The following is a 27,602-nucleotide window of genomic DNA, read 5'->3' as shown; positions in this document are numbered from 1 at the left end:
TTCTAGACGATTCTGTGCTTCCAACTTTGTGGCAACAGTTTGCGCAAGGCCCTTTCCTGTTTCAGCATGTGTTACAGGTCCCAGTTTAGGGACTGGTGCAGTAGATAATAGTTCATTTAACACAGGATAAATGATGAAACAGGAGAACGTGGCTTCTCTTTCAAAGGTTCTCTCAATTATTTTATTTAACATTCCCTCAAGTGCAAATCGTATTTTTCTGTCTTTTCATTGTATTTCAATGTTGTTGTTTTTTTCTTTAAAGTGTATTTACTAATTTGTCTCATAAGTCCCTGACATATTATTTCATAAACATATCAAAAAATCATAAATTTACACAGAAAAAATATTAAATTACAATCTAATTCACATCTTAAAATTCTTTGTATTTATACAGCAAACACATTTACTCTTAACTTTAATTCACCTGTTTAGGTTATAATGATGTATTTGGCTGTTGCCCACTATAGCCCCATAGGAGACTCTAAAACATGAAAGCCTTTAAAGACTGGTATAATTTATTATAAGTTACTTCATACCCATAATCAAAATGCATTCACCCAGTGTAAGGGCTGATAGAAATACCAGACTATTACAAATGACATTAATGCTGACTATTGGAAAATTACTGAACAAGCTAGCAAAAACCTAGCAAGCTAGCAACCAACTGACCGAAGTTAGCAAACAACTAACAGGAGTTAGCCAAAAGCTAACCGGAGCGAGCCAATAGTTAGCAGTTTTTCTAACATTTACAGTACAACAATTAAAAAGTTCTTAAACATCACAGTTACAACATTACATTCGCTAAAGTCTTAGGATATTGTCAGGAGTGTCTTTAAAAAAAATATAAATGGTCATGAGTTAACTATTTGTTTTTTCCTAGATCAAAGGAATGCACCGCCATCATTTCATTTTACACTCGACATGCGTTTTCTGTATTGTACGAAGTTTAACAATTACTATGTTTTTCAAAACCATTACATTCACTTCATCAGGCAAGGTACAAAAGTATATTGTGGTATTCAGCGTCATTTTGCACTTTACTGACCTGTAACACAGGATTAATGATGAAACAGGAGAACGTGGCTTCTCTTTCTAAGGTTCTCTCAATTATGAGAACACACAGGTGCAGGATCGCATTTAGTCCCAGTGTGAAGTGAACATGTCTCACTGTCCCCTACTGGCCAAAAGTAGTATAAATGTATCGCAACGGCAAAACCTTGGAGGACTCACATTTCAGTAAAAGGATTCTTCCCCAATACAAAGAAACAATACATGTGACCATACATTTTGTGTGCGTCACACATGACAATGCCCCCGTGCACAAAGCGAGGTCCATACAGAAATGGTTAGTCGAGATCGGTGTGAAAGAACTTGACAACTTGACACAAATGTGGGAAGCATTGGAGTCAACATGGGCCAGTATCCCTGTGGAACACTTTCGACACCTTGTAGAGTCCATGCCCTGACGAAATTAGGTTGTTCTGAGGGCAAAAGGGTGCAACTCAATATTAGGAAGGTGTTTGGTATACTCAGTGTATTTGTGTGTGTGTGTGTGTGTGTGTGTGTGTGTGTGTGTGTGTGTGGTGTGTGTGTGTGTGTGTGTGTGTGTGTGTGTGTGTGTGTGTGTGTGTGTGTGTGATAGCCAGCACTGCTGGTGAGCAGAGGGAAGAGCACCAGTTTGTTGCCAGCTCAGCAGAGCAGAATTAATCTGGAGTTAAGAGCAAAGGAGCCTGGGAACCTGCCTACTCCAGGCCCAGCAGTCGAGAAGCAGTTCAAACCTCACAGTGAAGCCTGACCCCGACCTGACCAGCGGTCAGACTGCAAACACAGTGGATCTGTTCTGACAAAATTGGGATTGGGCTGCAGTGGAGGGGTGTGAGAAAATGTGTGACAGTTTCAATAAATTAGCCGATCATAATGAAGTGGGATATGGACCAATGCACTGAGTCAAAAGACTGCTACACCAACACACAATCCCTTTGGAAATGAAGCCATAAATTCCAGAGTATTGTGATTGTGACACAGCCCATTGCTGTGTTGAATATGTAGGTGTTGGGCAAGGCAGAATCATTCACCAAGTAAAGGGGACAACGGATCAGTTGAGACTGGGATGCAGTCCTAGTCTGGATCAAGACATTTATCCAGTGCTAATCCAGACTTCACTGCTGCAAGGAGTATGTTTATGCACGTACGTGCAAAGATGTGTGTGTACATTCACACACTATGAACGTGTCGGTGTGAGAGAAACCCATCGAACCCAGGGCTCTCACCACATTCTTGGCATTGTGTCTCAGTACTACATTACACCACAGACACTTCTTTATTAAGTCATCTCCCTCCCTCTTTCTCTTTTCTTGATCTTTCTGTCTACTCTCAGCTCAGTGCAAATAACTTACCCACGGCCTATTGCAAGATGAAGGAGTGGTGTGTGTGTTTGTGTGATGTGTTGAATGGGTGTAAACCAATTATGTACAGTACCAGTCAAAATTCTGGACACACCTACTCATTCCAGGGTTTTTCTTTATTTTCACTATGTTCTACATTGTAGAATAATAGTAAAGACATCAAAACTATGAAATAATACATATGGAATAATGTAGTAACCCAAAAAGTGTTAAACAAATCTGAATCTATTTTATATTTGAGGTTCTTCAAAGTAGCCAGCCTTTGCCTTGATGACAGCTTTGCACACTCTTGGCATTATCTCAACCAGCTTCTCACCTGGAATGCATTTCAATTAACAGCTATACCTTGTTAAAAGTACATTTGTGGAATTCCCTTCTTAATTAATGAGTTTGAGTCAATCAGTTGTGTTGTGATAAGGTATACCAGGTATCATCTGGTATACAGAACATAGCCCTATTTGGTAAAAGTCCATATTATGGCAAGAACAGCTCAAATAAGCAAAGAGAAACGACAGTCCGTCATTACCTTAAGACATGAAGGTCAGTCAATGCAGAACATTTCAAGAACTTTGAGCGTTTCTTCAAGTGCAGTCGCATAAACCATCAAGCGCTATGATGAAACTGGCTCTCATGAGGACCGCCACAGGAAAGGAAGACCCAGAGTTACCTCTGCTGCAGAGGATAAGTTCATTAGAGTTAACTGCAGCCTCAGAAATTGCATCCCAAATAAATGCTTCACAGAGTTCAAGTAACAGACACATCTCAACATCAACAGGCCTTCATGGTTGAATTGCTGTAAAGAAACCACCACTAAAGGACATCAATAAGAAGAGATTTGCACGAGCAATGGACATTAGAGTGGTGGAAATTTGTTCTGACACTGTCAGTGATTTATTTAGAATTCAAGGCACACATAACCAGCATGGCTACCACAGCATTCTGCAGCGATACACCATCCCATCTGGTTTGCGCTTAGTGTGACTATCATTTGTTTTTCAAAAGGACAATGACCCAACACACCTCCAGGCTGTGTAAGGGCTATTGGACCTAGAAGGAGAGTGATAGAGTGCTGCATCAGGTTACTACATGATTCCATATGTGTTATTTCATAGTATTCATGTCTTTACTATTATTCTACAATGTAGAAAATAGTAAAAAAATAAAGAGAAACCCTTGAATGAGTAGGTGTGTCCAAACTTTGGACTGGTACTGTATATAAACTCTGCATAGCCAATGCTACGTATTAGCCATTAAGAGGCTATGAAGCCACTGTTTGGCCATATTGTCACTCGAAAGTAGGAGCAGTCCTCCAAAGGAATTAATGGAATTCTACAGTATCTCAAAGACAGAATTACATGTATTTAAGTATTTTTGTTGTTGTATGTGGATAGTAAAAGTACTCAAAAAAAATACTTTAAGGAAAATATTTGTATATATTTGATCATTTTTCATTTAAATTTTCATCTCACTTAATATAATTTCAAAGTATACATTAAGGTGTCTGTAATATAATAAATGTGTCAAAAACGAATGTAGGCATTAATAGATGCATTTCTATAGCTTCCAAAATCTTTATTTACACTGGCGGAGTACCAAGATGGCTGTGTGGTGGTTTTAATACAGCCCCCCGTCATTCATCCAGGGTTTAAACACATCATTGGTATAAATCATGTTTGAGTTCCATGGGGGAGTCACTCTTCCTCCACGTCACCGCCATGATCGATGGATCTGACCTCTGCCCCTGTGAATTTGTTCCAGCCAATCAGACGATTGCGTGTTCCAATGTCAACCAATCAGATGCTATAGAGCAGGGTTTCTCTCTGATTTTATTTTGCCCCCCAAGTTTTCTGAGAGTTTTTTTTTTATGGTTGTTCATAAAATACTGTAAAAACACCAACAAATCAGCTTCAAGTGATTTTAATTTTGGAAATCTGTTCTAAAGTATTCCCACGCATAATAGATAGATATATGTGATCGTATACAAATGTAAGCAATGTTTGAAATGATTATGTTTTAGTCAAATATTATAACTGTTTGGGCAGTCAAATTGCAGTCTAAAAAAATCATTTGTAATTATGTTACAGCCCTGTGACCAAAAATCGGCCTGCAGCTTAATCTAGTTGATGATCCCTGCTATGGAGGCATCGTATTCCACCCCGTTCCCACCTTTTGTCTCTCAGGATTAGTTCCTTGGCAACGCTGGTCGCCTGGGAGGTGAGGTTCCCAGAGGAGTGGGACCACAGCCTACCAACTCCAACATCAGGGGGGTGGGGGGTGCCAAAGCCTTCTGTGGGTGTAATAGGGAGACATATGTTGAAAGTGTTTGAGCATTAGTGTGTTTCAGTATGACAGTGTGCGAGTACATGCTCATGTGCATGTAGAGTATGCAGAATGTAAACATGAGCTGCACCTGTGTATATGTTTGTATATGTGTTTGTGAGAGAGTGTGTATACACAGGAAAAGTCCCCCCACTCGGTCTCTTTGTGTTCTCTGGCTGCAGTCAGGGCCATGGGGAGGACGAGGGAGAGGGGACGAGGGAGGTAGGAAGGTAGGAGGATGAGTGAGGGGGCTGTAGTCTCCAGTCTCCACTGAGGCAGTAGCATCTGATTCCGGCCCGAGGCAGTTATGCTAAATGAACAGAGCCTGGGAAACGGTAGGGTTCTGGTGCCCCGGCGGAAAGCATGGGAATAGCCAGCCAGGACAGAATGGGTAGTGAACACAAAGCAGGATTTATGAGAACAGGGTTACCTACTGGGCCTTAAAGGAGTAGTTCACTATTTTACAACTTGATATTAGATGGTTCATCACACTGAAAGTAGTCTATGGGCCAGGAGAAACTGTAATCCATGGTTCAGTTCTCTTTAAGTAGCCAATAGAAACTTCAGCTAACTTTAGTTACCACAAGCTAACACTGAATGGAAGTGATTGGGGCATGTGAGCATACTTCGCTTCCTCCTTTCTGTCGCATCCTCTCTGCTCTCTTTCTGGTCCCAAATCCTCCTTTCATGAGATCTCAGACAGACTCAGGGGTGAGAGGATGAGAAGCTGTCAGTAGAAATTGACAGTAGGCCTAAACTGGTAAAGGCAATTAAATAAACCAAAAGTTCTTTATCACAAGTAATGTGTAGTTTGTGAGCTCATCAAACAACATTTCCAGTTGGAGAATGAGAATGCTATGAATGTATATTATATTAAATGAATTATCAACATTTACAGAACCCAACATTCTAAATTAATGGGGGGATATTTTGTGATTAACAGTAACTTCATTGATGAATATGTATTTCACTGGGCATTGATAAACATTGACAAACAATTAGCACAATGAAACAAATAGCACGCACAAATATGTGGGAGTCAGTGAGCCTGGGGAAAGGGTCAGAGCATACCCTCCCCTGTCCAGTCTCCGGCAAAAATCTCTGTCATAATCAATTCAGTGTCAGTCAATGTCGGGATGAAAACCTCACACACCCCATCATAGGGCAGACATTCCTGCAGAGCGTCCCCTATACGAACAGCAGAGGAGCAGGACAGTTTGGCCTCCAGCACTGCTTCCTCACCAGAGCCCGACTGGTAAACTTGACCCTGCCCATTTAAATCAAAATCTAATATTACAGGCGGACTCATATCACGTTATTCACTTCACCACAGAGACGAGAAGTGTTTTTTCCCGCTTTTTATAGAAACCAAAAGGAGTAATACCTAACTGCCCCAGTGGCTTTCCATAGCCCCCTACACACACCGCAGCGCGCTCTGTCCATTGTGCTGACACGGGGCAGCGGAGATATCGATTTTTTTGGGCCGCCAACTTGTCACTCAATCATTTGATTTTTTAAAATATTTTTATATAGGGACAAAAAACTAAAACTGAGAGGGCACAAGCTTGAATTGGGGGGACGAGGGAGGTAGGAAGGTAGGAGGATGAGTGAGGGGGCTGGAACTCGTGGAACTGGGTACAGCATAAAGTAGAGAATCTTGCACATGTGCAGAAGCTTCAGGACCTTTAGCTGCCGAGAAGAAAGGTCCAGAAAAGTCAGATCCGTGCAGTCACTACGTAATTTGTGCAGCAGGACTGCCATAAATTAGGATTTAAAATACAAAATGGACAAGTATCTTCTTATTATGGTATAAAAGGTCAGCCATTTTGGTAAAGGAGTTGGTCAACCTTGGTGCCAGTGCTGTGATAAGATATTGTGTAAAACAATGAATTTGAAGATTATCTGCACTGTTTGTTCGCTAGCTAGCCAGACAGTTTAAGAGGAATCATTTAATTATTTTTTCTAAATAAATAAAGTGCAGCAGGTTTATACAGGAAACCTGAGTGATAGCATCAGGTGATATTGCACCGATTAGAGTCATCACACAACCTTAGTATGTCAGTCTATTAGTTGACCAGGTTTGCACACACTGATAGCTGCAATCCGCAAGCTATGTGCTAGTGGTCTCGGTGACAAGCTGTTACATGCGTTACTCGCTATGCATGTCTGTTTTCTGCTTTTTCACCACCCAACCCAGCCTCCACCTGCTTGGGCTCTGCTTTGTTCGGTCAGGAGGATTGGTATAGTATACCTTGTTCTCTGCCTGTTATTATTGTATTTTACATGATGTATGCTCTGTTAGTGAGCTACCCCTGAAGGAGCAGAGCCTAGTGCCAAGACTAATGTACTGCATGTAGTCTTCGAATAACTGGTTAAACGAATACGTGGCGTTTCCTGTCAGAATATGCCAACATTCCATTCAAACAATACAGTCAATCCACAGCCATATACTGTCTGAAATCAGTTGATGATAGGACTTAGATACGTTTTAAATGCAACAAGTACTGATATGGTATCATATAATAACTCTCACAGCTTTCCAAGGAAACAAAAATGTATACATTTATGGCCTGTTTACATATATTTTAGAGGCTATTTATACAGAAGATTGGTATAAAACCCGTATAAACTGTATTTATAATTATATGACAGTGTTTTAGGTTGACAATAATTCTATTACACAATTTCTCATATCACATGCCTTACTTTTATTTTTCTGAATAAGTCAAATCTGGAAATAATCACCTGCTATTCATTCCAATTGGACTGGTTTAGATTTCTCCCTGACCACAACAGCTGCGATTTTCAGACCATTGTTGAACTTTAAAGGGTTAGGAATTAGGATCTCTATGGCGACTGCTTTATACACGGCCTGGAACGCGGCCTCCGTTTGGGGGAGCAACCAGCAGTTGCTGTGACTACACGTAACAAAGGAGATTTGTTTACATTGGCAACTGGACCACCTTAGCAGCTGTCTCCACGTAAACTTGCTAACACCTTGCCTTCTTTATTTTATAGAAATAAAAGTATTTACTTTTCAGTGATACAGTGATACGCAATGGACACCAAGACGTTATACTACTCTCTGGACCTCGTTTCTGGAAACGGTTTAACTTTGAGCAGTGAGCAAAAAGCTGCCCTGCAGACTTCCCTGGTCAACCTGAGGAAATATCTACAAATTCTGGGCATACAGGGTGACTATTTCATTGCACAAGGGGTTTCAGATGATGAGATGAGTCATAAAAATAGCCTTTTCAGGTAAGGAGTGCAAAGGAAATAGTTTAGAACCTCTTTCACCACAATATTTATAGCCAGCTTGCTTTTAGCAAGTCACTCTTGTGGCTTTGGGGTTGTGATCCCTTCTCCTATTCAGATGTTCTCTCTTGCTCTCTATCTCTCTTTCTCGCTCTCTCTACTCTCTCTCTGTGTGCCCTGTTGTACACATGTGTTTGTATCCTCTCCCCGCTCCAGTTTCAACTGTGTGGACTGGCACCGTCTTCCCCCTGCCACACTGAGGCAACGCTAGCGGAGGTTTCTTCTGCAGCAAAAGGTCGCTATGTGGGAGACCCCTCACATAGGTATGAGCACACAGAGACAAGGGGAGGGGGACGAGGCTATGGAGGAGGATGTTATGGTGAGGAGAAGTGTGACAAATTATGTTGTTTGAATGTTGAACTAGGCTAATGGTGTTTTGCTTATTAATAAGTGATGAATGTGCAGTGACTTGATGCAGATGACCGTCGTGACTGTGTGTGGTATTATTGCAGAGGGATGAGTAATGAATGTTGTGAAGGATGTTTGGTAATGGTTGTTGTTTGGGTTGCAGATCAAGGTGAATGAGGAGAAGAGGCTGCCCACCACTGTCCACACCATTGTGGTCTCGCGCGGCACCTCCATTAAGAGTCCCCACGGTCTGGTGCAGAGGGTAAAGCTACTGTTCAAAGTATTTAATGAAATGGATGGCGCCACGTAGAGAGTGTGGTTGTTACCAGTCTGTTGGGAGATGGAACACAGCTGTGTGTGTTTTTCCCTGGAGATGATGACTCAGCTGTGTCGTTTTTAGCTCCGAGTCTGTTGGAAGTTGGAACCAAAATCCAGACCATCATATATTACACACTGCACATTGTGCGTCTGTAGTGTACACATATGTTGTACTGTGTTTTCACTCTCATACATGGACAGAATCATATCATGCGGTCAGTGACTGAGTGAGGGAATGAGTGAGTTTGTGTGTGTTCTGTCTATCCTGCAGGTCTGTCCTCCTCGGAGACGGGTAAACTCAGGTGCTTCCTGCACTTCACTGAGCCGCAAAACCTGAAGAATAAATTCATCCTGGAGATGGCTGACCTCGACCCCTCCATCAACTTCATGGACTCTCTGAGTTAGGACATCCCCAAAAGGTAACAGAGTGCCAAATCTCTCACTACACCACTTCTTTACCAGGGCCATTCTAACAGTTACAATAGGTTTGACTTTCCTTACAACAAATTGTCTGTCTTTAGAAATAGATCCAGTTCCTTGAAAAGCCCTTCAAAGAGTCTTTGTGGGAGACTAAATTTAATATGAACATGAGGTTACTTCTGTTGGACATGCTCTGGTGACCATGCACTATTATACTAAACTAGCCTTGTTATTGGCGCTGACAATGATTTGGGTTGGCAGTTGAGAGCCCAGTCTTTCTGTGAGGAAACTATCCAGGCATCCTCTTCTGTATCTTGACTCCATATTTTATTGTTCTGCTCTGTAAAGCTGGCCGTTTTGGCTAACACATCATATAAAACAGCTGTAGGCCTATCTGCTGACAGCAGTTCCAGTTGTGGGTCAGTAGCGAGGACGTGAGCAAGGCTGAATGGATAAACTCATGAGTCTGCAAAATGGTCAATGGTAGCCTTGCTCTGCTGATTGTGGATCTTCACCAGATGGAATATAGATTCTAGAACATGGTTAAGTAATTCCCTGGGTAGTATTCAAACTGGTCTTCAGTGCTCAATCTGGGATGGAATTGAAAGAAAGCTGACAGCCTTTCCCTTTAGATAGTTATATTGCAAAATTTCAGGCCAAGCCTTGGGCCTACCACCCACTGTTAGTCTGGCCTTGAGTTTTAGAACTATACATTTCAGACAATATTATATACAGTCACCATATTTTTCACAAGGGAAGCCAACATGATTCAACCAGAAGCCAAAACAGAGGTCCATGGATAAATGTAATACAGCACTATATCTGGATGTATGAAAATGTGTTTGTTGCATGCTCAACAGAATGATTGCTATGGACAAGTGATAGATAATACTGTGTGTGTGTCCTGACCCTGTGTCAAAAACATCTCACAGCTGTTCATTTAACAGGGATGAGTATCTCTGTGGTGTGTGAATGTGTGTGTGTGTGTGTGTGTGTGTGTGTTTGTGTGCAGTGATACTTTTAGCATGTAAATCTGCATGCCAGCAAAGCCACTACACAACACAACACTAAACAATACATTAATTGGACTATAACAGTGACAAACGGTGCCCACAAACTGTTAGGGCCTACAGAAAGCTGTCCCAACAGCGGTACCAACACCTGACCACTGTTACACCTGGTTATCAGCGGAGCCTTGTCTCGAAGCAAAATAGTTAATTCAGCCTCATTTACAGCCTTTTAAAAAAACAAGGTCGAGTCATGACATTAGTGATCTTCAGGTTGGAGCTCTAGAAAAAGGCCAGAGTTCCTGACTTGGAATTTCGAGTTGAATGACCGTTCAAAACGTATTTTCCCAGACGGAGCTCATTTTTGTCCGAGTTCCCAGTTTTCTTGAACTCATTGAAGTCTGAGATTTCCCAGTTCTGAGTTTCCAGGTGTTTTGAAAGCAGCAGAAGTCATGCTGGATTGACAGCATGGCCAATGTTGAATGTTAATCCTTTTAAACTTGGAAAAGAGACCGTTAAACCCAGACTTGGACCACACATCTTCTCCACTGAGTAGCAGACTAGTGATTGCTTTGCAATGCTTGCAGTTAGACACCGATTCCTTCCAAACCAAACCACTGTTGTGTAATGTTTATGTCCAATGGCCGATGAGCACTGATTCGTTTTATCTATAATTTCTCTTCATAATTTCTCTTCAAATGACAAGGATTGAAAAGGATTTGCCAGTAGATTGTCAACTTGATTCATGATGATGACTGCTAGCTAAGATTTTGAAAGTATGATGTTGCCATGATCAGTCCAATAAAAGCTACAGTAGATATAACGTGATTTGAAGTAATTTTATCTGTGGCCAATGACCTTGAGCCTTCTGGGATGGGCACTTCTAATGTATCTCTATGGCAGCGCCCAAGGGGCTTGAATTGTTTTGCTCTCCCCGTAGATTTTGCGGTGACGTAGTGTCCCCATGAGTGATAGAACACTGAGCGAATCACGGCGCAACTAGAGAACATTATCAACCACTACGCTCCCAATTTTCCGCTGGCTACCTCTCCACCACAGAAAGCACTGAGCTAGGCTGAAACACCTGCATTTTGGAGGTGCCTAACTCAAGAAAGCAAAAAAATAGACCATATTTGTATGTGGCTTTATTAACTCAATTATTATTATTATTATTTCTTTTTTTACATTGTTTGCAAACTGACATGTGACACATATTAATGCAAAAATAACATGCAAAACAGGCAACAACAACAAAATATATATATATATATCTGTCCCACCTGCCCTGTATGACGGGTCGCCACTGCATGTGTGTATAGCTTTTCCAAATCAGCTTACTGTTCATTACACCCTACCGGGAAAAAACTGGTTTAATCAACGTTGTTACCACATCATTTCAACCCCAAAAAATCTATGTGACGACATTAAATCAACGTGGAAATCTGCAAAAAGTAATCAACATAAAGGCATTTCGTAGTTTTTCAATCAACTTTTAACCTAAATCCAATGACATGGTCATTTTTTTGGGGGGGGGGGTTTCACGTTGAATTCATGTTAATTGACAACTCAACCAAATGTAAAAGAAAACTAGACATTGAACTGACATCTGTGCCACGTGACAGCATCACTCTCACTGAGAACTCGTTATTGGCCAGACCTCCAGGTTTGCTGAATGGGAGATTGAGAGACCCAGACTAATGACAGTCTCTAGGGACAACGTGGTAGATCTCCACCCAATGACAGGTGCTTTCCTCTGGGATCCCTGAGTAAAGCTCCCCCTCTCACCAAAGAGATCCTCTAGACTTGCCTGGAAGTATGTGGTAAGTTGCTGTAATCGACTCCTCATTTATGCTAATACACCTGCCATGCCTGTCCCTCCTACTAGGTTCCTCCCTATGCCTCGAGTATGGGACATCCACACGCTGAGTTTGAAACCACCTATGTGAGTTTCAGTGGAAAGTAGACACCATCGCAGAGCGGTTTCTCTGAAAAAAGTTGTAATAAATAAGAATTTTTGGCCCTTCACTCAAACTGAACTCTGATGAAATCACATCAACCTGGCTGGAGAGTTTATTTTGGTCATGGAACTGCAATACGTGATAAGTATATTATCAACAGAACAACAGACCAAATTTACTGGAATAGCTGTTCATAGATAGCTCTGGCACAGAGCAGGTTCATGCTTTACATTACAACATCTGTAGAGTACGACCATACCTCACACAGGAAGCGGCACAGGTCCTAATCCAGGCAGTTGTGATCTCCCGTCTGGACTACTGCAGCTCACTGTTGGCTAGGCTCCCCGCTTGTGTGGGGAGCTCCTGTAATTTATCCAAAACGCTGCAGCCCACATAGTGTTCAACCTTCCCAAGTTCTCCCATGTCACCCCGCTCCTCCGCACACTCCACTGGCTTCCAGTCGATGCTCACATCCACTACAAGACCATGGTACTTGCCTACAGAGCAGCAAGAGAAACTGCCCCTCCCTACCTTCAGGCTATGCTCAAATCCTACACCCCAACCTGAGTACTCCGTTCTGCCACCCCTGGTCTCTTGGCCCTCCACCCTTACGGGAGGGCAGCACCTGCTCAGCCCAGTCCAAGCTCTTCGCTGTCCTGGCACCCCAATGGTGGAATCAGCTTCCCCCTGAAGCTAGGACAGCAGAGTCCCTGCCCATCTTCAAAGAGTATCTTAAATAATCCCACAGCACCATTACCAATTGAAGGGAACAAACACTAAATTGGTAGTTAAATATATTGTACATGCTTATTACTTACGGTTGCTACCGATAATGGCTAATAATATTGAACATATACCCTACAAATTGAAGGAAACAATAACAGTCAGGGCATATGATTTAAAAAATCTAGAGAGCACAAAGGTTACATTTGGTGTCAGTCTGCCTTGTCATCCCATTTGGTTTGCATCTCCAAATTGGATCCTTGCAAGTAGGCCATACAATTACAATTTGGTATAATGACACCGCATTTCATACTTCACTGTGGTAAAGGGGCATAAATACCTGTCATGTTATGATATGCCTTTCAGATTCATGCCATATGGTTTCCCGTTCTTCTCCAGCGATCATAAGGTAAAATAGATCTAAAACAACAGTAATGAAGCCTATTTAGTGCCTTCAGAAAGTATTCATACCCCTTGACTTATTCCACATTTTGTAATGTTAGAACCTGAATTCAAAATATATTTAATCTGTTTTTTTCTCACATCCATCTACACACAATACCCCATAATGACAAAATAAAACATGTTTTTAGAAATGTTTGCAAATTTATTGAGAATGAAGTACAGAAATAACTAATTAACATTAGTATTTACTCCCCTGAGTCAATACATGTTCGAATCAACTTTGTCATATTACAGCTGTGAAACTTTCTGGGTAAGTCTCTAAGAGCTTGGCACACCTGGATTGTACAATATTTGCACATTATTTAATTTTTTTATTCTTCAAGCCCTGTCAAGTTGGTTGTTGATCATTGCTAAGACAGCCATTTTCAAGTCTCGCCATAGATTTTCAAGACGATTTCAGTTAAAACTGTAACTAGACCACTCAGGAAAATTCAATGTCATCTTGGTAAGCAACTCCAATGTATATTTGGCCTTATGTTTTAGGTTACTGTCTTGCTGAAAGGTGAATTTGTCTCCCAGTGTCTGTTGGAAAGCAAACTGAACCAGGTTTTCCTCTAGGATTTTCCCGTGATTAGCTCTATTCCGATTCATTTTACCCTTATAAACTCAGTGATCTGTTGTTTGATTTGCCCCAAACATAACGCTTTGGGCTCCATTTCTGGCTAGCGTTAAGGTGGTGCTAGTGTCAAACGCACGTTAGTTTGCAATTTCATCATGCAAAAACTGGAGCACCGGCATTTTCAAGCCCTAACGCCAGGTTTGGCAATTTACCTGTCTTATATCAGCTTGCTTGCGCTCAGATGGGAGGGGTGGAAATATTTGTGGTGTGCCTTAAAAACATGATCCAAAGTGCTGATTTCAGCCAGCGCTAATCAGTATATTTAAGACCAACCAGAAGCTGGTTTTATCGGTAACGCAGTTGGTTATGGCATGAATTTTGACAGTGGAAACAGCCTATCCAAGAGAAGCCTAATGTGCTTTTGGTGCCTGTGTACTTCGTATGTAGGTTAAAAACCAAGCATAGCCTCCCCTCCTCTTAATGAAGGATTTTTCTTGTCCTGCCCAATGCAATCGCATAGTCAAGACAGTCAACAAAGGCTTTGGCTCCTCCGCTTGGAAATGAATCTTAATCACCAACGCTTTATTAAAATATAAAGTTTGAGCGGAGTAAAACAGTGAGCTGACATTCCCTTTTTATCTATGAATTGTAGGCGGGCCCACATTATTTTAGCCATGCAGGTCCTGTTTTGGACGTGTGTAAAACCCCTTCCATGATGTAGGCTACGTGTCCATGCCCATCATTAAACGAGAGATGAGAACCTTGGTGAAAACCCCTGAACCTCATATTTAGAAGTTACCTGTAACCTGTAATAATTGCTTGTTTTCTGTTTCATTTGTTCAAAACCCAAGCCCTCCCATAACGAAGGCTGGTTGAAAAGCAATGTGTGGCGCGCTTGCACTGCCAACTTCTGGAGATATGTGAATGCGATGTGATTTGTAAGATGGTTCCGGTTATGTTCGTAAAACAGGCCTATTTGGGAGCAGTATAACAGTGAGTGTTAAGAATTTAATTCAAATCTCTTTTTAGGCCTTATTAATAATGAATCCATGCTCAGCCATAATCCAATTTACAGTTGGACGTGCCCCTATATCAGAGTGAATGCTATTGAAGCCCTGCAATTACTTAGAACAATGTGGACAACTTGAAGCAATCACATATTTTGCCATGGAGCACGTTCTGATTGACAAGTGATGGGCCAAGCCTCGACCCAGCCACAACTTGTTTATTCATCAAAACCCAGCCCTTTTGTGCCAACAACAGCAAGTGCACCGATAATTGTGATAGTGAAAATAGCTCTAATATTTCTGACACACCTCTGAACCTACAGTATGGCGCAACTGCCTGTGCTTCTTAGACTTACCATTGCATTAGGTTTGTTAAAATAGAGTCCTTCGTATTCAGGACATAAAGTTAATTTCTTTGCCACATTTTTTGCAGTTTTACTTTAGTGCCTTATTGCAAGCAGGATGCATGTTTTGGAGTATTTTCATTATGTACAGGCTGCCTTATTTTTACTCTGTAATTTAGGTTAGTATTGTGGAGTAAGTACAATGTTGTTGATCCATCCTCAGGTTTCTCCTATCACAGCCATTACACTCTGTAAGTCTTTTAAAGTCACCATTGGCTTCATGGTGAAATCCCTGAGCGGTTTCCTTCCTCTCCAACAACTGAGTTAGGAAGGGCGCCTTTATCTTTGTAGTGACTGGGTGTATTGATACACCATCCAAAGTGTAATAACTTCACCATACTCAAATGGATATTCAATGTCTTTTTTTTTTTTTTTACACATCTACCACTAACACTTCTTTACGAGGCATTGGAAAACCTCCCTGGTTTTCTGATTGAGTCTGTTTGAAAGTCACAGCTTTTTAAAAAATAAATTAAAATTGAACCTTTAACTAGGCAAGTCCGTTAAGAACAACTTCTTCTTTACAATGACGGCCTACCCCGGACCCGGACGACGCTGGTCCAATTGTGCGCCGCCCAATGGGACTCCCAATCACGGATGGATGATACAGCACTGCTCAACTGAGGGACCTTACAGATAATTGTATGTGTGGGGTACAGAGATAAGGTAGTCCTTAAAAAAATGTTAAGACTATTGCACACAGTGAGTCCATGCAACTTATTTGACTTGTTAAGCACATCTTTACTCCTGAACTTATTTAGGCTTGCCATAACAAAGGATTGAATACTTATTGACTCAAGACATTTAAACTTTTCATTTTTATTAATTTCAAAACATTTTTAACTCCACTTTGACATTATGGGGTATTGTGTGTAGGCCAGTGACACAAAATATAAATGTAAAATTCAGACTAACACAAAATGTGGAAAACGGGGCGTGAATACTTTCTGAAGGCACTGTATTTACAATGGTTTTATCCAAATGGATTGCTCATTTACCTAGCTCTTATCAATGTATAAATTACAGTGCATGGAGAAGGCTGTTATTTATATCTGAAAAGAGAAAGAGGTTTTTCCACTTGGAACAGACAGGTTCACTTGACCTTATGATTTCTTCGCATGTAAAGATGGTAGAATTAAGTTAAGGTCAGAATAGGTATATCTGTAGACAGACCTCTGCCACACCTCCATTTCTGTGATCTCCACCCCAAACAAATAGCTGGCTGGCACCGGTTTCCTCATGCTTAAGTTCAAGGTCAGAATGCGCAGTGAGAAAAGTGTGAAAAAGGAATAAGTTCCATTTATACCTGTGTATCTTGGGACTGAATTCCCCCCATTGGGAATAGTGGAATCAGTAATGTGAGACTTGTACATGGTCTCGATTTATGAAGGGTCATTTGAGGAGCAGCAGATGGGGGTTATAAAGACTGTGTAGGGTTGTGGAGCTAGCAGTTTGAGCGCAGCAGTACTGTGTGTGATCAGCAGCATGCTGTGGCTGGGCCTGACCACCTTTAAAGAACCCATGACACCCCAGCACGGCTACATCTACATGGGCGGCAGTCTCAAAGAACCTGGACCTGCCCTTCATGTTTTAAAAGAGCCAGTGAGATACTGAAGAGAAAAAAAGAAAAAAAACAACCACTCATCTGAGAAAAGCAGTGTTTTATCCCCACCCACACTGAAAGCAGCCAAAACTGAGTTATATTTATGCAAGAGATGTTTCTTTCCTGTTATTTAACGTAAATAAACAGAAACAAAAATAATTCCGTTTGATATACTTCCACATGCACTTGGCTACTTCTGCTAATAGGCCCAGTAAATGCTTACTCATACAATCACACACACAGTATACAGCTAGTGGAGGGAGAGTAAGCAGATCTATTTTATTTGCACATCTGTCTTGAAGTACACAATGTCAACATACCACCTACATTGAAACAGTTGTTCCACTGGCCCAATTGCTCTTGCGATAAATTGAGTTTTTCCAGAGCATCTTCAAAGGCCGAATGACAGAATGGGTGTTGTTTCTGGGTATTGCTCCGAATGACTTGTTCCAATGGGTAACGGCCACTAAATAGGTTGTACAAATACAGATGCTCCCTCAGCTGTTCAGAAAGGCTAGTTTTCAAAAGTCAATGGACAAGTCCCAAATGAGGCAGGAGTTCCATGGGGATAGACATCCGATAGAATTGCTGCACCCCATCTATGTCCCGCCCACACCGACTCCTACTGCTGTGGGTTGACATGCCCCCATGTCGTCAATGTTTCAGGTAGAGGATTTTCTTGCCATATTGTACGTTGTTTCTGAGAGCTGGGTGGCCGACAGAGATACGATTTTTACACCACTTCAGCCCTGCCCTATAGATGGGCTTCACCGAATCAATGGACCAGCGAGTCAGGTATCTGTGTGATGAAACGGTACAGGTGTGAGTTGGCTAGAGACAACAGAAGTTTAGCGAAAGACGACACACAAGTGTTAATGTTAAAGGTAATGTTATGAGAGGTCTAACAAGAAACAATACAGGTGTGAGAAGGTACATTCTGAGACACTGCAGGACTCAAACACACACGCACTAGTTACCTGTTGAGCTGGGGCTTGGGCTTCTTTGGTACATGTCCCTCTGGGAGAGATGGTTTGTGATCTGGGAGAAGACCTGGAATAGAGTACGTTTACCATCTTGAAGAAAATGCACGTCACAATAGTTGAGTATCCAGAGCTGATACACATAGTATTGTACCTGCTCTGTGCGCCATTTGCACACAGATGGCGATCTTGCGGTGTTCTTGGGCACAGAGACCAGTGACTCTACGAGGCAGCATTCCTCCATCAGACCTGATGAACTGACTGAGCAACAGGACATCCTGACAAAGACAAAACACAGGGAATTACTGTAGGTCTGAGCTCACAGAACTGGCACACATACTGATAGACACAGATACACAGGCACACATACTGATATAAAATGCATGAGACACATAGGAGATGTGAGTGTGTGGACCAGCACTGATCATGGTCACCGTGTTATTTCTGCGAGGCAGTAGCTAAGTATTCAGTCAGGTGTCAGTGAAAACACTTACCGTGTAGTTGTATTTGTTCTGCAGGTTCCATCGGTAGATGGGGCACTGGGCTGTGGGGTTGGGTGGCTGTGGTCCAGCTGGAGTATCCTGTGTTAACCCCTCAATCTGAGAAAGAATGCAATGACAGTCAATAACTAAATAAGCACTGCACAAATACTTCCAATCTACTGTAGACATTTACTAGCTAGATAAGTGTTCATTGCTAACATGGTATAGAGATTGTCTTAAATATCTTGAAATGTGTGGATACCATACTGACTAGTACTATTAAGTTAAACGCAATCCATCGACATAGCTAGAGATAAACGCAACACATCACCACAGAAACCACAAAATGAGTAGTGTGCAGTGAAGAACCAACAGGTTAGCAAGCTTGTCACTTACTATTGTTGTTTTGCCTTCTTTCTTTTCCACGACTGTAAACAAAACAGGCAGTCACAGTTAGTACAATTCCATGCCACCGTTTCATAACAGGTGTGCCGAAAATCTCTTCCTCCTCCCTTCCACGTGAACGCGCACACATCAATTATTCATTGCAAGTTCTTCACTCCGTTGTCAGTTTAGGCTACATTTCACTGATCTTAGTAGCAGAAAGCATCTTTTATTTCTATCCTTCAAGGCAGCTGTCAATTATCACGTTAGGCTCCGTTTCATTTTAGAATGGCGGTTTGATCGCGGCGGAGTTATGTCTGCAGTTTTCGGTTTGGCTATGTTTCAAGTGTATTAGTCTAAATAAATCTCTTTGCCAAAATACGTCATCTCTCCCATGTCTTATTCGACTAGTAGTTGTTCTGAATGTTTATTGCTTGCCTACATTTTACTCCCTGTTTAATATAACACACACACGAATGATTCATTTCGGTTGCCTATCCTGACATGAAGATTGTTCTATAGAAAGTTTTGACTGTGTGCCACAGAAAGTATTTGACTCTAGCCACAAAACTAAGGAAAATAGAAAGGGGGTGTGGGGTTTCGGCAAGGCCATTTTCTTGCCTGCCGAAATCCTGAAGCTAAACTGACAACGGAGTGAAGAGCAGAAATCTCAACTAGCAAGTCGCAACAATGAAGAATCGCGTGTGTGCGCGTTCACGCGAAGGGGAGGATTTTCGGCACAACACCGGCAAGCTAGTTTAGCTTGTGCTTCTAGTGAGTTTAAAAAAAAGAAATTCAACTACAACATGGTCGTTCAAATGATTTTATTCGTATAATCAACTACCACAACTATATTTAACGCCTAAAATAATCCTTATCGAAGGGCAAAGCTTACTGAATGAATGCGCTACTGCTAGCAGCGCGAGCTGTCATATGGCTACACCAGGATTCAAGGAGAACCTCACCTTGTCGAATTCCTCTACTTTGAATAATTCCAAAAACCGAGAGTTGAGGGCAATTGGTTATACTCTGAAAGGCACTCATATTGCTGCTGCTGGCCACACATTTAACACCAGATAGAGAGGTCCAAATAGACCTCAGCACACAGCGCGCTGCCATCTTGGAATTGTGACCTTCTCTTCCTGCTTCTTCTCTGAGATGTATTGGCAGCCTACACCCAAAAAGTTGTACTGTGCGGGATGAAAACAAAAAGTTCCCAACTTTATAACTGAACAAAAATATAAACGCAACATGTAAAGTGTTGGTCCCATGGAGTTTGGTCACCAGATGTAGAGTGTTTCCTCCGACACATTGGTGCGGTTGGCTTCCGGGTTAAGAGTGCAGTGTGTCAAGAAGCAGTGCGGGGTTGTGTTTCGGAGGACGCTTGGTTCCCGACCTTCGCTTCTCCCAAGTCCGCACTGGAGTTGCAGCGATGGGACTAGACTGTAACTACCAATTGGATATCACAAAATTTGGGAGAAAAAAGTGGTAAAAAATAAAAGTTTAAAATCCAGGCTTACTCCAATGCAGTTTAGTCACCTCAACTTGCTCAATTTCCACATTATTCATTACAAGATGTAGTTGAGGTTCAGGGTTTAGTGAATGATTTGTCCCAAATATCTAAGAATGGCACAGGATATGATGGCTGTTGTTTTATGGGCTCTTAACCAATTGTGCTATTTTGTGTGTTTTTTCACATTGTTTGTAACTTAATTTGTACATAATCTTGATGCTACCGTCTCTTATGACCCAAAACAGCATCCGGGTATCAGAACAGCAATTACTCACCTCGAACTGGACTATTTTTTTTTTTCTTTAATTAGTCTGACGCGAAGGATATAATGTTGCTCCCAGACAAAGCCCAAATCCACGTCGGCGAGTGGGTAACCCGCCTCTACCATCTGTTCTATCAATCACTAGAGAATACATTGGACGAGCTCAGTTCGAGACTATCCTACCAACAGGACATTATAAACTGTAATATCTTATGTTTCACCGAATCATGGCTGAACAACGACACAGATAATATACAGTTGGCTGGGTTTTCCGTGCATCGGCAGGACAGAACACTTATGTCCGGTAAGACGAGGGGTGGTGGTGTGTGTCTATTTGTCAATAACAGCTGGTGTGCGATGTCTAATATTAAGGTAGTCTCGAGGTATTGCTTGCCTCTCATGATAAGCTGTAGACCACACTATCTACCAAGAGAGTTTATCCATATTTTTTGTAGCCATCCACCACCACAAACTGACACTGGCACTAAGACCACACTCAACGAGCTGTATAAGGCCATAAGCATACAAGAAAATGCTCATCCAGAAGCGGCACTCCTAGTGCAGGCAAACTTAAATCCGTTTTACCTCATTTCTACCAGTATGTCACATGTGTAACCAGACGAAAAAAAACTCTAGACCACCTTTACTCCACACACAGAGACGCGTACAAAGCTCTCCCTCGCCCTCCATTTGGGAAATCTGACCATAATTCTATCTCCTGATTCCTGCTAACAAGCGAAAACTAAAGCAGGAAGTACCAGTGACAAGCTCAATACGGAAGTGGTCAGATGACGATGCTACGCTATAGAACTGTTTTGCTAGCACAGACTGGAATATGTTCCGTTATTCATCCAATGGCATTGATGAGTATACCACCTCAGTCACCGGCTTCATCAATAAGTGCATTGACAACATCATCCCCACAGTGACCGTACGTACATTTGAAGTCGGATGTTTACATACACCTTAGCCAAATACATTTAAACTCAGTTTTTCACAATTCCTGACATTTAATCCTAGTAAAAATTCCCTGTCTTAGGTCAGTTAGGATCCCCACTTTATTTTCAGAATGTGAAATGTCAGAATAATAGTAGAGAGAATGATTTATTTCAGCTTTTATTTCTTTCAACACATTCCCAGTGAGTCAGAAGTTTACATACACTCAATTAGTATTTGTTAGCATTGCCTTAAACAATTTAAACTTGGGTCAAATGTTTCAGGTAGCCTTCCACAAGCTTCCCACAATAAGTTGGGTGTCTTTTTGCCCATGACAGAGCTGGTCTCCTGACAGGGCTGGTGTAACTGAGTCAGGTTTGTAGGCCTCCTTGCTCGCACACGCTTTTTCTGTTCTACCAACAAATTTTGAGGGATTAGTGATGGCCACTCCAATACCTTGACTTTGTTGTCCTTAAGCCATTTTGCCATAACTTTGGAAGTATGCTTGGGGTCATTGTCCGTTTGGAAGACCCATTGCGACCAAGCTTTAACTTCCTGACTGATGTCTTGAGATGTTGCTTCAATATATCCACATAATTTTACTGCCTCATGATGCCATCTATTTTGTGAAGTGCACCAGTCCTTCCTGCAGCAAAGCACCCCCACAACATGATGCTGCCACCTACGTGCTTCACGGTTGGGATGGTGTTCTTCAGCTTGCAAGCCTCCCCCTTTTTCCTCCAAACATAATGGTCATTATGGCCAAACAGTTCTATTTTAGTTTCATCAGACCAGAAGACATTTCTCCAAAAAGTACGATCTTTGTCCCCATGTGCAGCTGTAAACCATAGTCTGGCTTTTTTATGGCAGTTTTGGAGCAGTGGCTTTTTCCTTGCTGAGTGGCCTTTCAGGTTATGTCAATATAGGACTCGTTTTACTGTGGATTTAGATACTTTTGTAGCTGTTTCCTCCAGCATCTTCACCAGGTCCTTCACCAGGTCCTTTGCTGTTGTTCTGGGATTGATTTGCACTTTTCGCACCAAAGTACGTTCATCTCTAGGAGACAGAATGCGTCTCCTTCCTGAACGGTATGACGGCTGCGTGGTCCCATGGTGTTTATACTTGTGTACTATTGTTTGTGGTACCTTCAAGTGTTTGAAAATTGCTCCCAAGGATGAACCAGACCTGTGGAGGTCAACAAGGTCTTGGCTGATTTCTTTTGATTTTCCAATGATGTCAAGCAAAGAGGCACTGAGTTTGAAGGTAGGCCTTGAAATACATCCACATGTACATCTCCAATTGACTCAAATAGGGTCAATTAGCGTATCAGAAGCTTCTAAAGCCATGACATAATTTTCTGGAATTTTCCAAGCTGTTTAAAGGCATGGTCAACTTAGTTTATGTAAACTTCTGACCCACTGGAATTGTGATACAGTGAATTGTAAGTGAAATAATCTGTCTGTAAACAATTGTTAGAACAATTACTTGTGTCATGCACAAAGTAGATGTCCTATCCAACTTGCCTAAACTATTGTTTGTTAACAAGCAATTTGTGGAGTGGTTGAAAAATGAGTTTTAATGACTCCAACCTAAGTGTATGTTAACTTCCGACTTCAACTGTATATATCCCAACCAGAAGCCAATCATTACCGGCAACACCCGCACAGAGCTAAAGGCTAGAGCTGCTGCTTTCAAAGAGCTGGACAGTAATACGGACTTTTATAAGAAATCCCGCTATGCCTTCAGAAGATCAAAGGCAAAGCCTCAATACACGACTAAGATTGAATCCTACTACACCAGCTCTGATGCTCGTCGGATGTGGCAGGGCTTTCAAACTATTACGGACTACAAAAGAAAACCCCAGCCGCGAGCTGCCCAGTGACGCGAGCCTACCAGACGGGTTAAATGCCTTTCATGCTCGCTTCGAGACAAGCAACATTGAAGCATGCATGAGAGAACCAGCTGTTCAGGATGACTGTGTAATCACGCTTTCAGTAGCCGATGTGAGCAAGACCTTTAAACAGGTGGACATTCACAAGGCTGCATGTCCAGATGGATTACCAGGACGTGTACTCAGAGCATGCGCGGACCAACTGGCAAGTGTCTTCACTGACATTTTCAACCTCTTCCTGACCGAGCCTGTAACACCGACATGTTTCAAGCAGACCACCATAGTCCCTGTGCCCAAGAAAGCGAAGGTAACCTGCCTAAATGACTACCGCCCGTAACACTCATGTCGGTAGCCATGAAGGGCTTTGAAAGGCTCACATCAACAACATCCCAGAAACCCTAGACCCACTCTAATTCGCATACCGCCCCAACAGATCCACAGATGACGCAATCTCAAACGCACTCCACACTGCCCTTTCCCAGCTGGACAAAAGGAACACCTATGTGAGAATGATGTTCATTGACTACAGCTCAGTGTTCAACACCATTGTGCCCACAAAGCTCGTTACTAAGCTAAAGACCCTGGGATTAAACACCTCCCTCTGCAACTGGATCTTGGACTTCCTCATGGGCCGCCCCCTGGTAGTAAGGGTAGGCAACAACACATCTGCCACGCTGATCCTCAACACGGGTGACCCTCTCGGGGGTGCGTGCTTAGTCCCCTCTTGTACTCCCTGTTCACCCATGACTCCAACACCATCATTAAGTTTGCTAACGATACAACGGTGGTAGGCCTGATCACCGACAATGATGAGACAGCCTATAGGGAGAAGGTCAGAGACCTGGCAGTGTGGTGCCAGGACAAAAACCTCTCTCTCAATGTGAGGGAGACATAGGACCTGATCGTGGACTACAGGAAAAGGAGGGCCGAACACTCCCCCATTCACATCGATGGGGCTGTAGTGGAGCGGGTCGAGAGTTTCAAGTTCCTTGGTTTCCACATCACCAACAAACTATCATGGTCCAAACACACCAAGAAAGTTGTGAAGAGGCCACGATAACATCTTTCCTCCTCAGGAGACTGAAAATATTTGGCATGGGTCCCAAGATCCTCAAAAAGTTATACAGCCAAGTGCTTTCTTCACCACACTGTTTGTGTGGGTGGACCATTTCAGATTGTCGGTGATGTGTATGCCGAGGAACTTGAAGCTTTCCACCTTCTCCACTACCGTCCCGTCAATGTGGATAGGGGTGCGCTCCCTCCGCTGTTTCCTGAAGTCCACGATCAGCTCCTTCGTTTTGTTGACATTGAGGGAGAGGTTATTTTCCTGGCACCACTCCGCCAGGGCCCTATCCTCCTCCCTGTCTCATCATTGTTGGCAATCAGGCCTACTACTGTTGTGTTGTCTGCAAAGTTGATGATTGAGTTGGAGGCGTGCATGGCCACGCAGTCAACGATCTTGACACCCATTCTGAAACTAACAGCACTTTGTTAATTGTTGCAGTCATTTCAGTCGCTGTAGTAGCTGACATGTATAGTGTTGAGTCATCCGCATACATAAACACACTGGCTTTACTCAAGGTATGTCGTTAGTAAAGATTGAAAAAAGTAAGGGGCCTAGACAGCTGCCCTGGGGAATTCCTGATTCTACCTGGATTATGTTGGAGAGGCTTCTGTTAAAAAAACATCCTCTGTGTTCTGTTAGACAGGTAAATCTTTATCCACATTATAGCAGGTGGTGTACGTTTTTCCAGCAGCGGACTATGATCGATAATGTCAAAAGCCGCACTGAAGTCTAACATAACAGCCCCCACAATCTTTTTATCATCAATTTCTCTCAGCCAATCAGTCATTTGTATGATAGTGCATTGATCAGTTACAGTTTAAAGACATACTTTGTAGTTTTTTTCCCCAGTCGACCTATAAAGGGCTACCTATCTGTTGTCTAATGGACACAGGATCACAAGTTACAATGGCGTTTTTTCCAGAAACACTTTGGCCAGCAGGGCACACTACTGGGCACACTACTGGAAGACCACTCAGCATGGTTATCCCTAAAAGCATCAAATGGATTGAACATTCCATATTTGTGGTATGTACTGTTGGATGTGAAAATGGGTGATGTTCTCGTTCCTGACTGTGGTATTGTGGTTGTCCAAGACCATTGTTTGGCCAATGCAGATGGCCTAGTCGGAACAAACATAATAGAAAACTGCTGGGACACCTTGACAAAAGACAATTTGACTGTGCCTTGCCTTTCTAGTGGACACTTCTAGCAGCAGGTGTGGTAAAGGCCATGAAGGTGTGCACCAAAGTTTGCAGCCACCAATGGGATTACAGGGTATGTACGTACCATTAATTGCTATCCTCTGAAGACTCCAGGTCAAAAGTGAAATCCTGGTGTGGGGTCGGACCAGAGCGGGAGAGGAGGACAAGGACTACCAGTGTCTAGTGGAGCCAATCTTTGAGAATGAGTTGCTCATCACCCAAGCTGTGTTCAGAGTCCAGAAGGGAAGGCTGCCTATCCGACTGAGGAACATCGGAGACTGCCCTACGTCGACACCAAAAACTTGCCATGGAATTCATAGTGAACCCTGCAGACGTCATACAGGAGAATGATGTGAGTATATCCAGGGTGGGGGAACAGGCTTTGCAAGACAGTTTAACACATGTATAACAACCAACTACAGACAGCCTATACAACAACCGACTACAGAACAGCCTATACTAGTTGACCTGACAGGTGTAGACATTTCCCCTTAACAGAGAATGAAACTGCAAGCACTGTTACAAAAGCACCAGGCTACATTTGCTGCCCATGGTAAAGATTATGGAAGACAACCATAGTGCTGTTAGGCGAGGCGGAGCTGGTGAACCCAAGTGCAGACTCAGACGAGGAGACAGGGATAAGGTAACTAAGGTATTTATTGAAAAGCAGGGGGGAGATGGGGTGCAGGCCAGGGGAAGCTCAGGCGGGTAGCAGGGAACCAGGAACTGAGGCTGGGGCAAGGGAGTAGGGGCAGGGTAACCAGGTCCGGAGTGGAATCCAAGGAAGCAGTAGAGCGGGGGTCCAGGGCAGGGAAGCAGGACTGATGAGACGAGGGACTGGAGAAAGGGACCAGAGTCAGAGCAGACTGAACTGTAGCAGAGAGAAAAGCAGCGTCAGGCTAGGGAAAAACTGGCACAACAGGATAACAAGATCTAAGCAGGCTAAGCAGACTTGAAATGCAGACTGACTGAGCAGAGGCTATGATCTGGCAGCGTGGAAGTGGTGGGGCTGAGTATTTGTAGAGGTCTTGATTATGGAACAGGTTGCAGCTGGTGGGGATACGCTCAGCCTCCAGCACACCTGTCTCTACTCACACAATTACATACACCCACAGAGAGAGAGAGGGAGAGAGCACTGGGGGAGTAGTGGCAGGTTAGGGAGACATGATGAGAAGTAGAGGGCGTGGCAGGAGCAGATGTTACAAGTGCAGCATGTGATCTCCAATGGAGATATAGCCGCAGTCAGAGAGCGCCACAGACAAATCCCTCCCAAAATGTACAAAGAAGTGAAAACTGTCACGTCTGCTCCCGCTCCCCCTCTCTGGCGCTCGAGGTCGCCAGACTGCTCAGCATTACGCACACCTGTCACCATTGTTACGCGCACCAGCGCTTCATCGGACTCACCTGGACTCCATCACGTCATTGATTGCCTCCCCTATATCTGCCACTTCCTCTGTTTCATTCCTGTGTCTGCATTGATGTTGTTATGTTTCTCCTGTCCAGACGCTGGTCTTGTTTTGTTTCATGGCTATAAATTATTAAATACACACCCTGTACTTGCTTCTCGTCTTCCAGCGTCTGTCGTTACAGAATCGTTACAGAAAACATTGATTCAAGGTATGTTGAACTCAGGAATAGTTAACCCATGCACTAGTTCATGGGCAGCCCCTATTGATTTGGTTAGAAAGAAGGATGGCATATTGAGATTTTGTGTGTACTATCGTAAACTAAGCTAAACTAAACTCACAAACCCACAATGATGCTTACCCACTCCCTCGTATAGAGGAATCTCCAGCCAGTTTGACCAAAGCCAAGTACTTCTCAACTTTAGACCTTGCTATTGGCAGGTCCAGATGACTCCAGCACATTATGGAAAATACTGCCTTTACAACTCCAATGGGTTTGTTCGAGTTTGACCGGATGGCATTTGGGGTTATGCAACTGGCCTTCTACATTCCAAAGATTGATCAAAACATGTTTAGGAGAGCAAACTCTAGAATCTCTTTTGATCTATCTGGATGATGTTATTGTGTTT

The 27,602-nt window shown here is 42.7% G+C and overlaps 2 protein-coding genes across 3 annotated transcripts; one reads left to right on the top strand and one right to left on the bottom strand.

Annotated features, from left to right (window-relative positions):
* The first annotated feature begins 6,449 nt into the window (after window positions 1–6,449).
* Window positions 6,450–16,885, top strand: LOC106571532 (radial spoke head protein 9 homolog). Of its 2 annotated transcripts, XM_082961840.1 has the most exons (4): window positions 6,450–7,982; window positions 8,196–8,358; window positions 8,551–8,649; window positions 8,977–16,885. In XM_082961840.1, exons 2-4 carry the CDS (start codon window positions 8,281–8,283, stop codon window positions 9,040–9,042), a joined length of 243 nt encoding a protein of 80 aa, XP_082817966.1. In that variant the 5' UTR covers window positions 6,450–7,982; window positions 8,196–8,280; the 3' UTR covers window positions 9,043–16,885. The 2 variants fall into 2 exon arrangements, with proteins under 2 accessions (XP_082817966.1, XP_082817967.1); XM_082961841.1 differs by having other exon boundaries at window positions 6,450–8,358.
* A 220-nt stretch (window positions 16,886–17,105) lies between these two features.
* Window positions 17,106–20,061, bottom strand: LOC106571483 (large ribosomal subunit protein mL66). Its single transcript, XM_014144646.3, has 6 exons — window positions 19,663–20,061; window positions 18,710–18,741; window positions 18,326–18,430; window positions 17,986–18,109; window positions 17,829–17,901; window positions 17,106–17,650 (listed from the first exon to the last, which is right to left on the bottom strand). Exons 1-6 carry the CDS (start codon window positions 19,814–19,816, stop codon window positions 17,506–17,508), a joined length of 633 nt encoding a protein of 210 aa, XP_014000121.2. The 5' UTR covers window positions 19,817–20,061; the 3' UTR covers window positions 17,106–17,505.
* Between the last annotated feature and the right edge of the window lie 7,541 nt (window positions 20,062–27,602).

The sequence above is a fragment of the Salmo salar genome, chromosome 15 (genome assembly GCF_965601325.2).
Source record: "Salmo salar chromosome 15, fSalSal1, whole genome shotgun sequence".
Classification (NCBI taxonomy): Eukaryota; Metazoa; Chordata; class Actinopteri; order Salmoniformes; family Salmonidae; genus Salmo; species Salmo salar.
The sequence above is the reverse complement of the archived record's forward strand: the minus strand, read 5'-3'. Positions and strand labels throughout refer to the sequence as shown.

What these genes read in the sequence shown, in the direction of transcription:
- LOC106571532 (XM_082961840.1), top strand. Translation starts at nt 8,281, where the DNA reads ATGTGGGAGACCCCTCACATAGGTATGAGCACACAGAGACAAGGGGAG. An exon ending in CTATGGAGGAGGATGTTATG is followed by an intron (nt 8,359 to 8,550) that starts GTGAGGAGAAGT and finishes TTTGGGTTGCAG; the next exon opens with ATCAAGGTGAATGAGGAGAA. An exon ending in CCCACGGTCTGGTGCAGAGG is followed by an intron (nt 8,650 to 8,976) that starts GTAAAGCTACTG and finishes TCTATCCTGCAG; the next exon opens with GTCTGTCCTCCTCGGAGACG.
- LOC106571483 (XM_014144646.3), bottom strand. Translation starts at nt 19,816, where the DNA reads ATGGCAGCGCGCTGTGTGCTGAGGTCTATTTGGACCTCTCTATCTGGT. An exon ending in AAGTAGAGGAATTCGACAAG is followed by an intron (nt 18,742 to 19,662) that starts GTGAGGTTCTCC and finishes TTTTGTTTACAG; the next exon opens with TCGTGGAAAAGAAAGAAGGC. An exon ending in CCCAAGCCCCAGCTCAACAG is followed by an intron (nt 17,651 to 17,828) that starts GTAACTAGTGCG and finishes TTCATCACACAG; the next exon opens with ATACCTGACTCGCTGGTCCA.